Source organism: Nothoprocta perdicaria, unplaced genomic scaffold (genome assembly GCF_003342845.1).
Source record: "Nothoprocta perdicaria isolate Ctin4 unplaced genomic scaffold, notPer1 scaffold_41, whole genome shotgun sequence".
Classification (NCBI taxonomy): Eukaryota; Metazoa; Chordata; class Aves; order Tinamiformes; family Tinamidae; genus Nothoprocta; species Nothoprocta perdicaria.
In genome coordinates this window covers 167316-181812 of record NW_020455655.1, presented here as the reverse complement: position 1 = coordinate 181812, position 14497 = coordinate 167316, and the positions used below count along the sequence as shown (strand labels likewise).

Genomic DNA, 14497 nt, shown 5'->3' with positions numbered 1-14497 from the left:
CAGGCGAGCGGCGCGGGGTCCCCGCAGCGCCCGCCCCAGCGGCGGCGGCCGGGCCCGCCTCTTCCCGCGGCCTCGCCGCCTCAGGTAGGCGCCTGCCCGGGGCCGGGAGGGGGGGCTGCCTTCAGGGCGGTTTTGTGGGCGCCTCGTTGCGGCGCGGGGCCGCATCGTGCCCGCGGAAGCTCCGCCGCCCCTCGGGGTTTTGTCTCCTTGGGAATTCGTCACGAGTCTTGTGTTAGCGAAGCGCGTCCCGCCTGCGTGCGCAGCAACGCGTAGCCCGGCGTCATCCGCGCAGGCTGCGGAGGCAGCTGTGCTGCTGCCCGACCCCTGTTGAAAATCCTTGTGCGGTGGGTTTTGCCTGGTAAACAAGGAAGCGACGCCTGTTCGGAACGGTAGGCCGGGATCTTCAGGGATCGGTTTGTACCTTGTGGGAATGAGGGAGCCTCAAGTATCTATATGCTCTTTTAAGTATTTGGCGGGGGTGGGGGGAGGAGAGAGGGGAAATCAGAGCTGAGCGCACATTTTTGGTTTATTTGTTTTTTAAATAAAGATTTCTTTCAGTAAGCCTTTCCATGGTTTGAAAAGATTGCCTGTGTGAGGCCTCACTGCTGTAGCTGCTTTAATTCCTGATACTCAAATACTCTCACAAAAATACATAATGTAGGAGGTGTGGTGTAGCTGTAATAGCCCAGTTTTAGCTGATCTTAACGTGACTCCTTTAGAAATTAGTCTTTAGTTGAAAGATAGAAAATAAYTGCCTCGCACAGAGACCGAAGTGGCCTTTATCATGCTGGAATATATGTATCATAAACTAATGTTCGAAAAAATAGGCCTGTAATGGTACAGGAAGACTTTTTGTCTTTATTTTAACTAGTGGAAAATTCCAATATGTTAATTGTGGGTAGTTACTAATATTTTTGATGAACATTTCATATAAAATGATGTGGAATATTTTATAACTTCTAAAATGAAAAATATGTAATAGTTGATGCACCTGTAGTTCTTGCTATCAAAGATTTTTTCCATTAATTTAAACACTTCCATATGTTTTTCTGTTGAATGGAGACTACCTGAAGCCCCAAAAGCCATTAGGCAAGATTATCAGCAGTTTAGACTGTCAGAAAGATGTGGTTTGGTAAAGGGGACATCTGGTCACTTGGCTCATGTTCTCATCCACTGTATAAAATGACTGGCCTTTGAATTCATAGAACAGGAAAGGCCATGTGCACATTGGCATTTTTTTCCCTTTATTGACATAAATATGTAAGACTTTGAGCTTCCTGCATTTATAACTCTTGAAGTCTTGCATATTTAAACATCTGTGTGTTTCTGCTGTTGGCTGTAGTGAGAGCTGCTGCTACTACTGCAGGTATTTCTTAGGTGGAAGAGGAGGAGCAATAGCTCCAAATATTCAGGAGGGGTTTAGTGTCCTTTTAAAACTCGAAAGGTAACAATATTTTCACCCAAAATGTGTTTTCTAGTTAAAAGTGGCTTTTGTAAAATTATATTAAGAGTGTATGATAGTGGATCCATTATATCCATCAGCTGCAACCAACTCTGACCTCATAGTGGAGGTGGCCATGTTGCAATGATGTTTAGGTGACAGGAGTTACTGTGCCCTTTTTTTTTCCCTTCAAGATCAAGATTCTCTGGTTTCACTTGTTTATATTTCCTGCCCTAGTGAAGATCCTCTAAAGAAAATTTAGCTAATGGTATGTTGCCTTCCCCTCTCCCAATGAACTGCAAGGGCAGGATTCTTATTAGTAATTGTGGCAAAGATCATGTCTTCATCAACAAATGTTTACAAAGTGATACTCTATAAGAACATCTACATTTTTCTGACAGATTAGAACTTCCAGAAAGACTAATTTTTTTAATGTAGTCATCACTATTATTTTTTACTTGCTTCTGTCTTAAAACTATGATTTACTTTGGTGTTAGCTTAGGTCCCACCTGCTTGCACCCATTCTACAAAGCCAAGTACCATCCTGATATGTTGTAGATTGCAGTAGAAATTTTGTTTGTTATTCATGGGACTTTGAGAATTGTTCTTAGCCTGCCAGCTCATCTAGCTGAGGCCCTTAAAGCTGCGCATGCTCTGTGCATTTTGTCTATTCCAGCTGGATTCAGGCCATAGATCCAGTCCTAGGGAAGATCTTGTCTGCTTGTAGCTGTTCACTTGCTGGATTCTATTAAAAGAACCATGAAAAAGTGACGCCAATTCAATAATCTGTCCCTAACAAACAGTGGTGGCCTCTGAGCTGAATGCTAACATGGTGTAATGGGCATTTTGCATCTACTGTATAGATGAATTAATGTTTTTGCTGACAGATCATTGTTATACAGTTCAGGAACAACTTGTGCAGGAAGAAATGATCCTTGTAGTCTCCGTGAAGAATTCTTCTAGAATGTGGAATTAAGGGGACGATGCTCTTCGAGGTTTGTTACTGTGGTGTCTGCAGGTAATTAGTTTGGTCCCAAGTTACTTTTGATATGTCTTTGGAAAGGTTGGTAAAATTAGTATGGTATGTGAAATAACTGATGTTTCAGTTTGAGAGCAGACCTTCTAGACTTTGACTACGTGACTGCCACGGATACTTCCTAGGACTGGCTGCCCAGAGCAAGCGAGCATTCTGGCCCTGCTCCAGCTCACGGAGCTGTAGCATTCCCCTACAAAGCATGGGCAGACTTTTCCCTCTGGAAGAATGTGACAGAGTGTATTTGGGAAACCATGGGCAGGAACTTGTCTCCAGAACATTATCATGCGGCTAATAATTAATTCTACTCATGCTGTTCTGGCGTACATACCATGCAGAAGCATGGGAAAAGATAAGCATTCTGCTTGGAATATTCTCAAGTATCTTTTTCTCATTCAGAACTCAGAGTATCTGATATTGTGCCTGCGCTGAGGCAAACAAAGGCGATTGGGAGTGATTGGTACCAGTACTTCACATAGACCTGTGAGAAAAGATGTGTTTAAAACTACATAGCGTCAGTGTGTACGTAGCATAGTTGTGAAATATGTGATGATTGCTGCTGTGTAAAGTCGATTTATTTTTTTCTTTCCCAACTATATGTTGACTAAGAAGGCTTATGTGTAAAAAAAACTAATTGAAAACAAGCTTTAAAACAGCATTTAGTTCCATTTTTAATTAGTTGGTGAAAACGAAGAACAATCAGATGTGAAGAACAGTGCAATAAAGTTTCAACATCTAACTACACTTGTTTTATCGATAATAAAACTAAATATCAGATGTTTGCAACACTGTGTTTGATTTGTCTGTGCTTCATAGGCCAGGAATGGGGTAGGGAAGGAGGGGATTTGAGAACCACTGTTCCTTCCAGGCTAAGAAGTAGTTTTTCCTTAACTGCTCCAGCATTCTCTGCTTATGTCGGAGCAGAGTATGGACAGCACTGAGGCTTGATATTCATGGGATTGTAGTGGGGTGCAGCACCTCACATGGCTCTAAGTTCTTTGTCAGCCTCCTTTGATGTGTCAGGATTATTCATGAATTAGTCTCGTTAGGCTCTCTGCCACTGAGAAATTGAAGTAACAGTAATTGGAGGTTGCCTGTCTTTTGCTAAAGGTCTTGCAAACTTCTCTAAGCTTTTTCTTTATCCCATTTCTTGGTATCCTGATTCATCTGATAGAAGAATGTTGCCGAAAAGAGTAAAAATATGGCATTTTAATGAGCGGAGGAAAAAGAAAGACTGTTGGCATTCCAGAATGCCTCTTGCTTACACTACTTCCCTTTGCTGCTCTGTTTTCAGGCTTTTGGTAACTGGGTTTGCCACTTCGCATACCAGCTGTGGTAGGAGTTGTATACAAAACATATGTAAGATCTCTATGTGCAAACCAGACCTCAACAGAGAGGTTTTCTTATAAAGGTTGTGCTACAACTATTACCATATCAAAATAAAATTAACTTTTAAATAGAAAAATGAATAGACATGTATTATATAGGGAATTCATTTTACAAGGTAGTGCTGGGTTCTGTTAGTATATGTAAAGAGAAAAGCGATTGGAGGGAGTAAAGGAAATTAATATACATTCTACAACTTGCTATCATTGTAATTGTAGCAACTTAGATCATAAGTAGTCTGAAATAATACAGAAATATTGTAGAAATGTAAGTTGCTCCCTACTTAATGAGATGCTCGTGGTGATACGTCTGTTAGCTTCTGGTAATCTTATACAGATGGCTTATCTACATGGGCCTCAGCTTAGCCTTGGACATCTGAGTTTCTCGTTAAATACATCCAGATTCTGCATAGTGGAGAGTGTATAAGGGCTTATGGAAATTACTGTATTTGTAATGAGAGAGGAGGGGAGAATGTGCTACCACATCATATATAAAGCTTTTTTAAAGCTTTTTTTTTTTTGTGCGACTTTTCATCAAGTTGTCTAGAGCTCTAGTCAAATACAAGCAAATAAGCTTTTAGACAGTGAGGTTTAGGTGTGTGTATTGTCCAAACTGGTGAAGTGAAAAGGTGCGAGAGCTGTGTATCCTTCATGATCCTGGATTTAGTCAATCCATTTAGAGGGAGACTTCAGATTCTAACTAATTTGTTTTTAGTTTTCCGATATCTGAATGAAGACTGAATGACTGTTTAAAGTGGCATATGGAATATATTGCCCTCTTCTTTTTTATAGTCTTAAGGTCTCAACTCTGCAAGCTAATAGGCCAAAGTTTTAAGGAAGAGGAATGCTTTCATGATGATTCAATTTATTTATTACCTATTGTTGCTTTTGATAAAGCTACCGAGGACACCTTTTAGTTAATGGGAGATTTTGTAGTATCTTCTATATGCTTGCTGTCAGGTGACCTCATTCCTGATTGGTGTTCATGGTTTGCATAGTATTTTTGAGACTTTTCCTAAAGTTTATTTTAAAGTTAGTATAAAAGCATTGGACTTGTATGACATACATTTATCTCTTGCACTTCAACATTGAAAATACTTGGAATGGATTGGAATCTCGTTAAAAGGTAAGCTCTTCTTTAAAGAATTGTTTTCTGCAGCCATTGCAGATTATTCTGCTTTTCACTTCTAGTTTTTCATCTCACTGCTTACTGTAAAAAATAGTCTCACTGCTTTAAATATAAGTTTATGGCTCTATGAAGATGATTATTTTAAGGTAATTTAAGGTGATTATTTTTAGATTAAAATAAAAACTGAACTGCATTTTTTTGATTGATGATATGGTCTTCCTGCCTACTTCCCTTTTTAGGCCAAATCTTTAATTCAAAGGTTTGTAATAACATTTCTAAATAGTGAATGAATGGACTATTTGTAATTGTTGATTGCTACCATTCGCTTCAGAAAACATGGTCCCATTTAGGCTGTTGTGTAATTTTTAATCAGAACCCGGCAACACTCCATGACTAAGCAGTCTTTCAGGCTCTGTATTAGTTAGCAGAAATGTAGATTTTTTTTTTTTATTGCTCACTTAAAAGTTCATAGTAACTTAGAATTCTAAATCCTTATTTGACTGCAAACATTCAAAATATAATAACCAGCTCGCTCAGATTTAAATAATCAGGTTTCTTGTTAGACTAAAATCTAGTAAATAGTATTTCAGCTCTGCTAAGTTTCATTGAATGGTGGTGAAGTGTGGTGAAGTGTCTTTGATCATCGTAAAGTAGTTTGAGGTTTCTGAAAGTGTAAGCTTTCCTGCTTTATTTTCTTGCTTTAATTTCAGTAGCTCTATCTGTACTTGAGTTTGGCAGTATCTGTAGTGAAGTAGACAGAACTTGCACAAAGGTAGTTCTACTCAGAATGCAGAAGTTTTGTGCTGCTGGATTTTTCTGCAGTAGAATTTAACAGTAAAACAGGAAGAAGTGGGAAGGGGTTCTGCAGTGAGTAGATCTGGATCCTTTTGTAAGTTAGCCCATGATTGTGCTGGTATGATGAATAAGTGTTGTTTTTATTCAGATTTTATTTCTTTAAAAGCCATCAGAATTAAATAAAACTTTTCTTTTAAATCTTGTTAAAAGGTCAGGAAACTTTGTCATAAATAGATCGGATATGTAGTTTAAAATGGTAACTAAGGATTATCTTCAAAGGAAATATCTCAATAAGTTACCATTTTTACATTACAAAAGTAAATGGTTTTGTGGCTTTTTCTAACACGTTAATGATGAAATGCAGCATTATTGTGTTAGGATCTGGCTTCATCATGGACTATGGAAAAGTGTAACTAAGTCTTATACTTCTGTGTACCACTGTTTCATAGATAAYTATGCAAAAAATACTGCCTTAAAGGTGACCTTGTGAGGAGTAGAAGATTATGCTCCTTGTTCTCTGTATCCATGATTTATGATTTCCYGTCGTTGTCCAAAGTATTACAAAATGGCAGTGCAGGTTTTATTTTTTTCCAAAGAAAGATCATGTGTGTGTGGCAGTATGCACATGCCTAGAGAGGAGCACTTTCTAGGACTGTTGCACCGTTTGGCATAGAGCTCACGTTGAGCAGTGATTGTTAGGAGTATTTGTTCCTATTCTCATTTCCCATGAGTACATTCAGATGGATCTTTTCAGACAGTGTCCTAAGATCCCCGGAATTCTTGATCTCTTTGGCCGTTGCTAGTGAGCTTTGTGGCTTCTGTCAATAATGGTATTGCAGTATTTGTGCTCGTGCTTTATTCTTTTATTTATTTTTTTTTTCCTTCCCTCTCTCCTCCCAGACTGCTTCTCTTGAAGAATTATTTTAGTTGTTTGTGGCTGTGAAGAGAAAAGCAGCAGTCTGGAATGTCACTTTGCTTTATGCCCCTTGCAAACTTGAGTCATGCTTAAGAGTCTGTTAGGAGCAAGAAGCACACAGCTGCTTGTGAAAACATCAATGTACAGAAACAGTCTCATCAATGTTGGCTTGAATGTGTGCTGTAGTCTCAGCATTGTCTTGGTTTGGTATTCTGAGACGAGCTGCAAAGAGAACGAGCATTAAAATTCAGCAACAAATGTGAGATGGTGTTAACATCTGAAGAAATAACTTGGAGGCTCAGGCAGAGGGTCATTGAGCTGGTAGTATTGCTTAGCCTGCCATGGCTCATGCTGCTGCTGCCTTAGACTTTTTGCTGGCCTAACAGCTGTTCCACTGTGCTGCTTGAGGATCCTTCCACATAAGACATAGTTGAACAAATATTTTTTAAGCAGCCTTCTGATGTTCAGTAAAGTTTGCTCTAAGCCAGATATGGCTGTTTGTGTGCTTATATGATGAATCAGACTGGTGTCTGATCTGATTGGAAGATGGGTCATTTCTCCAGTATGGTGCAGTGGTTGATTCCATAGGTATTTCTGCCAGAAGAGCACAGAGGATGGACTTAGGGAAGGAGAGGGAGCAYGTAAGTGCTTAGAGTAGTAAAAGTGTCAAATGTCTACTGTGACTTTATTCATCTGAGCACAAATAAGCAATATTACTGTGAGTAAATAGTGTTTGCACTCCTTCTGCAGTGGACCAAAATACTTTTGTCACTTTCTTTTGGGAATTTAAACAAAAGGCTAGACAAAGCAAATTGAGAAAGCTGAATACGTTACTGAGGCTATTATTGCTCTCAAAAGTCTCCCAGTACAAAAGTGTTCCTTTGGAATAGCCTTTAGCGGCTAACATTGCGTGTTGACAGCCTATGGTTTTGACAGGGAGAGGAACTTCCCTGGCATCGACAATTAAAGGAACATGTGATGAGGAAGGCTCAGTTTCTGTTGCAGGCAAGAGTCAAAGGTACTTGGACAAAAGAGTGGTAACTGTGTATTGCTCTATGCCATCTATGCAACTGTAGAATTCTTTTTTAATAGTTAGGTTTAACTATCTCCTGTTTTTTATACCTTTCCTTGTCAGAAAATTATCATGATGGACTTTCTTCTCACAGCTCAGTTGTCATCTCACTGCAACGTCTTTGTGCATGAGATATTTACATGTACTGGATTTCTACAGAAAAAGGAATTCTAATGTTGGGAAATAACTCAGACGTTAAAAAAGATAGGCCTTGTAGTTGAGGAAAACTGTGCATGTGTACAGCTACAGGGGAAGATATAGGCCTCACTAAACACAGTTTAGCTGATGGCTATATACTGGATTTATTTAGCTGAAGTTTATGTAACATAAACAGCACTCTGTAAAACTCTCATGCTTAATCCTTGGTGAAACCTTTTCCAGTGAAGATACGCTGATGATTGTGCTGTGAAAGTGATCCTATGTATGCTTTTGCTGACTACGTTGTGGGCTATTCTGCAAACTGTAAGAGCTCTGTTCTAATTCAAAATGAAGTTGTCAAGCAGTATTCTTAATGTTATGAAACAGTTGTTTTTCAGTTACTGCTCTTTTGCTTTTCCTGCTGGGTTATTAATCTAAGCAGTAAATGACTTCTATTATTTTAGTTTTGCTCTTAAAAAAATTTTTTTTTTCTTGATGCATGTCTGTTTTTATTTCTAGGCCTTTCTTAAAACTTTCCATGCCTAAATGGACTCCTGAATGTAATATAGTCTATACTTTAAAAGCGGATATGAAGAGTGAAGTTCCTTCTGATGCACCAAAGAGACAGGAGAGTCTGAAGGGGATCCTYTTGAACCCTGAGCCTATTGGGGCWGCCAAAACCTTCCCTGCGGAAGTTGAGATGATTGCCAGTAAGGTAGGGAATGAGTTCTCTCACTTATGCGGTGACTCTCAAAAGCAGAAGGACATGAATGGCAACCGTACAGACCAAGACAAAACTATTGTGGTGCGAAAAAAACGCAAGAGCCAGCAGGCTGGTCCATCATATACTCAGAATTGTCCTGATAAAGAAAACCAAGGAATCATAGGATTAAGACAGCATCTAGAAACACAGAGTGAAGACAACGATTCTTCTTTTAGTGACTGTATCTCTTCGCCTTCATCTAGCCTACATTTTGGAGACTCTGACACAGTAACATCAGAAGAAGAAAAAGATGCTCCTGTCAGGCACCCTCAGGCAGTGTTGAATACTACAAGTAGAACTCATAGCGCAAGGTCACAAAAGTGGCCTCGGACTGAGGCAGATTCTGTACCTGGATTATTAATGAAAAGGCCCTGTTTTCACAACAATTCGCTAAGAAGACTTCCGTATAGGAAGAGATTTGTGAAAACTAGTTCCTCACAGCGGACCCAAAACCAAAAAGAACGAATTTTGATGCAGAGGAAAAAACGAGAAGTGTTAGCTCGAAGAAAGTATGCTTTACTACCCAGCTCTAGCAGTTCCAGCGAGAACGATCTCAGTAGTGAATCTTCTTCTAGTTCATCTACGGAAGGGGAGGAAGACTTATTTGTATCACCTGGTGAAAATCACCAGAACAATACAACTGTTCCTTCAGGTAAAACCAAATTCCTGAGATATTTCTGTTAATGGATTGCATTGTGCACAATACGCTTTTTTTTATAGGTGCTTCACAGCATTTATCTTTTTCGGTGACTTGTATTAGGAACAGACTTAGTAATTGTGATACTAGTAGGAGCATTAAGCTATAAATTCTTGGTTGGAAAAGTATATTACAGAACTTTCAATATAATTAATCAGCTGTAAAATCCTTTAATGCGAAAGATGGAAGTTAATGGTTTTAATCCACTGGCAGGTTGATGAATGTGCTTAGTCATATGCTGTGGAGCTGCATCACTTTTAGCTGTTAAATTGCATTAACGGTGTTAACTATTACAGCTTGTTAAAAACCTGCAAGAATAGCAATCCTGTCTTTTTTCAGAATGTGGAAAGAGACATCCATACCATCTCCGTTAATGTATAATTAACTTTGCTTGACTATTGTTTATTTAAAAAAAATAATTTGTGGAAAGAGTGTGAAACCACCTTAAGTAATAGAATGCTTTCTTTTTATTGTAATAATACAGCTATCTAAGCCCTGAAGATGTGGAAAGTTCTYTATTGTGTATATGCCAGATGCTTTGCTTGGATGAATTTAATAATCTAGCAATCAGTTTACATAGAAACTTCTCTAGTGTATATTGGCATAATATTTTGGGGTATGTTTGGGTGCTTTTGATTTTTCTCTTTTTCTCCCACTTCTGGTTGTCTTAGATTTCCTTTCTTCTTGTATTTGCCAAGTGAAAGGCACTTGCAGATTTGCCAGTAGCATTCACAGTGTTGCATTTATGCCTTCTATGACTCATTTCAGCTTTTTTTAAAGGGAGGAAGTTAATACACAAGACACAGCAGTGTTAATTGTGCAGCCATGTTATATGTATCTATTGTACAGTGACAAATTTATTTAAAAAAATACCATAGACTGTGTGCTGATCTTGTCTCAGAGACTCGTTGCCTCATACTGCAGGGACAGGTTAGTGTTTGAGGGGAGATGAGGAGAACTCTGTGTGTTAATGTTGGGGTAGGATTTTTGGTAGGGAGGAACCAGAGTACTAAATAGTGGATTACTGCTTTTTACCCATTGTAGAAGGCAATCAATGTCATGTTGTTCTTTAATGTACTGTTTCAATGCAAAATAAAATTTGCAATGCAGAAATTTCACTAGTGCAGTCCTAGGGCTTCTTGAGTAGCTCAAGATGAGAAAATTCAAACAGAAAGGATTATTGCACATAATATGCATTTAATGCAAAATTGTGGGTATAGAAGTGTAACGTTTTAAAGTTTAAAATTACTCTTCTGAACACACATAGCAAATAATTAACTACTTAAAAAAAAAAAAAAAGAAATCTGGAAAGCTGTTGTGTTAACATTTCCTCTTTCAAGGTTAATTGTTTTCCCGTTTTCAGAGAAGAATGGGTTTTCTTGTAACTGTAAGATCATGTAAGACCATTAACATAGCTCCTACATGCAGGCACAGTAGCATGGAACAGTGAAGCTACTAAACGCGTGACAAAAATGTTTGTTAGAGCTTCTCAAGCAAAGTCTACTTCTACCTAGAATTAATGTCTTCAGACTGTTTTTTTTTTTTTTTTTATTGTACAGACCTGTTAAAACCTACTGTCCTTTTATTTTTTTGGTATAAGTTAAATCAATTCCACTTCTGCACTTGAAATGCATATCTCATTCAATAGTCTTACTTTTATGCTACTTGAAAAGCATGTTTAATTCATTTATGAAGTGATGTTTATTCTCCTGTCATGAATGAAAAATTCATTAGCTCTGCACCAGTTAATTTTAAATGGAATACTGGCACAAGTTACTCAAGTTGTAACTGAAATAAGGTTTGCTTTAAAGATTGTATGTTGTAGTGGTTGTGCTCCAGGATTAAGGCATGACTGTGAGCAGTGAAGTAATTTTGCTTTGTAACTTTACATGTGAATAATAAGTTTTTTTGTGTGTATGTTTGTTTTTTTTCCTCGGTGGAAGTATGGATTGATGGGAAGGTTTTGAACACAATTCCTTAATATCTTTGATACAAATATGTAATGTGTTCAACTTTTACAATAAAAAGTCTCCTATTTTTAGTGAAACTAAATGTGCTTAACCCTTTATATAGCTTTCTGCTATTACATAAGATAGTTATTGAGTTGACTGGGACAAAAATGAGGCTAGTTGGGAAAATAGCTGTGCTATTTCTCTTTATGGTGAGCAAGCAGGRTGATGTGCCTAGATGAGGAAATGTTTGCATTGCAAATAATGCTTTCGTGGCCCTTAATATTAGGGATTGATCCTGGCCCCCAGCCCCACGAGTGGCACATGCGAGTTCATSTGCATCTGTTGCAAAGAGAGAATATGTTGAAGCACAGATAGAGCTGAGAATGAGGCCTGTGGCATGTATATAAAATCATTAGAGGATAGGCTAGGAAGAGAGTGAAAGAGAAAACAGAAAATGCAATTTTAAGTATGAAAATAACTGAATTGATAAAAACAAACAAAAAAGTCATCTTGTTGATGACTATAGCTTTCTGTGCTTGTTGGTCTGTTGCCTGCTTAATAGCAGTTTATATTATGGATATGTGGCAGAAGTGTTCCTTGCTTTAAATATCGGTGTCTGTTTAAAGATTCAGTGCATTTAATTAGTATGTACTAGTAAGGAAAAGCTTTCTTTTTGATTATTGTAAGAAATGAAAATGACGCTACTTTCACCAAATAAGTGTTTAGTAAGTTAGTTCTTGTAGTTAATAAAGCTTTTAGAATTTGGTAAATCCTAAATGGTATGTRTGGTGGCAGTGGGGAATGCGTAAAGTTGTTTGCTTTTCTGCTTTTTCTCAGCCTTAGCAATTCTTCTGGTGCAATTTTCTCGCTTTGGGAGTGGGAGGTGATTGAGCAGGTACCACATCCTGACATGGAGGAATAATTTGATTATTTTACCAAGGATTTACTGAAAAAGGTGATTGTGCTCATGAAATGTGGGATGACCAGATGAGCCTTGCACGGGACAGGAGAGGGATGGGATTTGCAGACATAGTCACAATGTAAAAACAACTCAGTTTATTGATCTAGTTATGGTTTTGGAATTGAAATGCTGTGAGGGAGTATCCAAGCTGAAAGTTGATCAGTAAGTCTTAATTAAAATACTGGATTACAGATTAAAATGTGATTGCAAGCAGCAAATTTGACCTAGGAAACCCATATAGTGATTCACAGATTGTGAAACTTGATTCTCAGATTTAGATTTTTTTTCTCCCTTGTCAAAAGTACCAGGATATCAACTTCGTTACTGAAAATAGATCTTTTGCCATGTTATAATGAACATTCTCTGATCGTCAGATACTTGTTTTTCAGCATGGATATAAGAGGGCTAGTAGTATCATCTGGACGCAGCTGAATTTTAGGCAGAAATCTAGAACAAGCTAATGGAACAAGTTTGTAGCTTTACATGGTGTGAGTTGGCAGTAAAACTGAACTCCAGGAAATAAGAATGTGTCAATACAAAAAAAGAAGTTGAGTGGGATTTTGCATAGTCATAAAACACTGACCTAACAGCACTTAAAATTCCTTCAGTCTGACATACTACTTTATATCTTTGAAAGGCAAGTACTAGACAGCCCTTGCCTATTTCCGTAGAATGTACTGCTGCTGGCAAGCTGCTCCAGGTTTTGTTTAGAGTAGCTTGAAAACAAGTTCTGTTGGAAAAGAATGAGACTGAATTTATTCTGTTCTCTCCTCTTGATTCCACTAAGGATCTGTTTTCCAGGAATGTTGGATATGGTTATATGATTTTCTGAAAGGCAGAAGCTATGAAAATGTTGATCTGAAGTGGTGCATGCTTAGTATTACAAGTTTCCATTAGCACTGGCAGATAAATATATGTTGGATGGGAATTAACTGTTAGGCTAGTTAGTTAACTTWTTCCTTTATCTTATCCCTTCCCAAACTGAAGCATTCTCTGCAATCTCATCAGTAAATGACGCAGCTCATAATTTACAACTCTTATCTCAATAGCATTATTAGGCAAGGAAGTGAATGAGTTTCTCTTCTACTCTGCCTGCGATTAGGAGAGTTTTAGGGAAGAACTGGGGAGGGAGGAGCAATATGCCTATTATGAGCAATAGCCATATTGCATTCTAGCTATATCTATTAGAAAATGTTTTAAAAATATGCAATGTAAAAAAGGCTAACATGGAGGTCACTTTAGTGGTTCCTCATAGCAACTATAGCTTTCTGTGCTGGTAAGAGATATGGTCTAGAACTAAGGTTCTAGAATTAGGTTAGGTGTGCAATAGCATTGCCTTTGGGACTAAGGTCTCCTTGCTTAATGAAGCCGGTAGGGGTTTGGATTAGTCCATGTTAGCATAGCCCACAGTTGGACAGGATACCCTACATTCTGCTTGTTGGCTCTTTTCTGCTGGAGTTTTGCCTCCCAAGCAATTTGTACGTTCTTGAAAATTTCTCTTGTCTTATTCAGTTGTTGAAAAGTGTGTTTAAAGTAAGCCTCTTARAGAAAAGCCCGTAGTATAGTCAGACTGTCTCACTTGATATATTGTGAGGGAAAGGGAATCTCCTTTGCTATTTTACCTGCAATATTTTGTATAATTTAACTGYATGCTGCTGCAAAATACACACAATAGCTACAGTCAAGGATAGGCTTTAAAAAGAGGAGGAGGAGGGGCAGGAGGGAGAGGCTTCTGGAGAGAATGAAAAAGAAATACTCTGTATTTGAAAATGAATATTAGTTGTGTATGAATTCCAGTGCTCATATTTGAGCTAATATTTGGTGTTTTCCGTGCATTGTAAAATACACATCATAGCTGTGGATAGGGCAGAACGCTACATTTAGTGAACACTGATAAAATTCTTCCTGTAGTTTTCAGAAGCTTTGTTTCTAACTAATTTCATTTAAAAAGTGGGATAAGTCTTTTAGTGGTAGCCTGAAGGCCAATTTAGTCACAAACAACTGGCGTATAATTTGTGTGCTGTGTTTTGTTATTCAAGAGGTAGCAAAGACGCACAGTTTATACCTGCAGGAGAATAGTTTTTCTTTGCTATGTAACCATACATATTATGCTTAGAGTAATGCAAAGTACCTGCTGTAGATTTACATAACTCTCTTTTGCTGACATCAATCTGGTTTCTCCTTCCCACCACTCCGTGCTGTGGGAGGGGAGAGC

At 38.2% G+C, this 14497-nt stretch overlaps 1 protein-coding gene across 1 annotated transcript in view; it reads left to right on the top strand.

The window, feature by feature from the left end:
* RNF111 (ring finger protein 111) overlaps positions 1–14497 on the top strand; it is a 46390-nt gene that overhangs the window by 6184 nt on the left and 25709 nt on the right. The window contains exon 2 of the mRNA XM_026045694.1: positions 8429–9324. Within this exon, the coding sequence (XP_025901479.1) occupies positions 8448–9324 (877 nt within the window). The 5' untranslated portion in view covers positions 8429–8447. The remainder of the gene's footprint in view (positions 1–8428; positions 9325–14497) is intronic.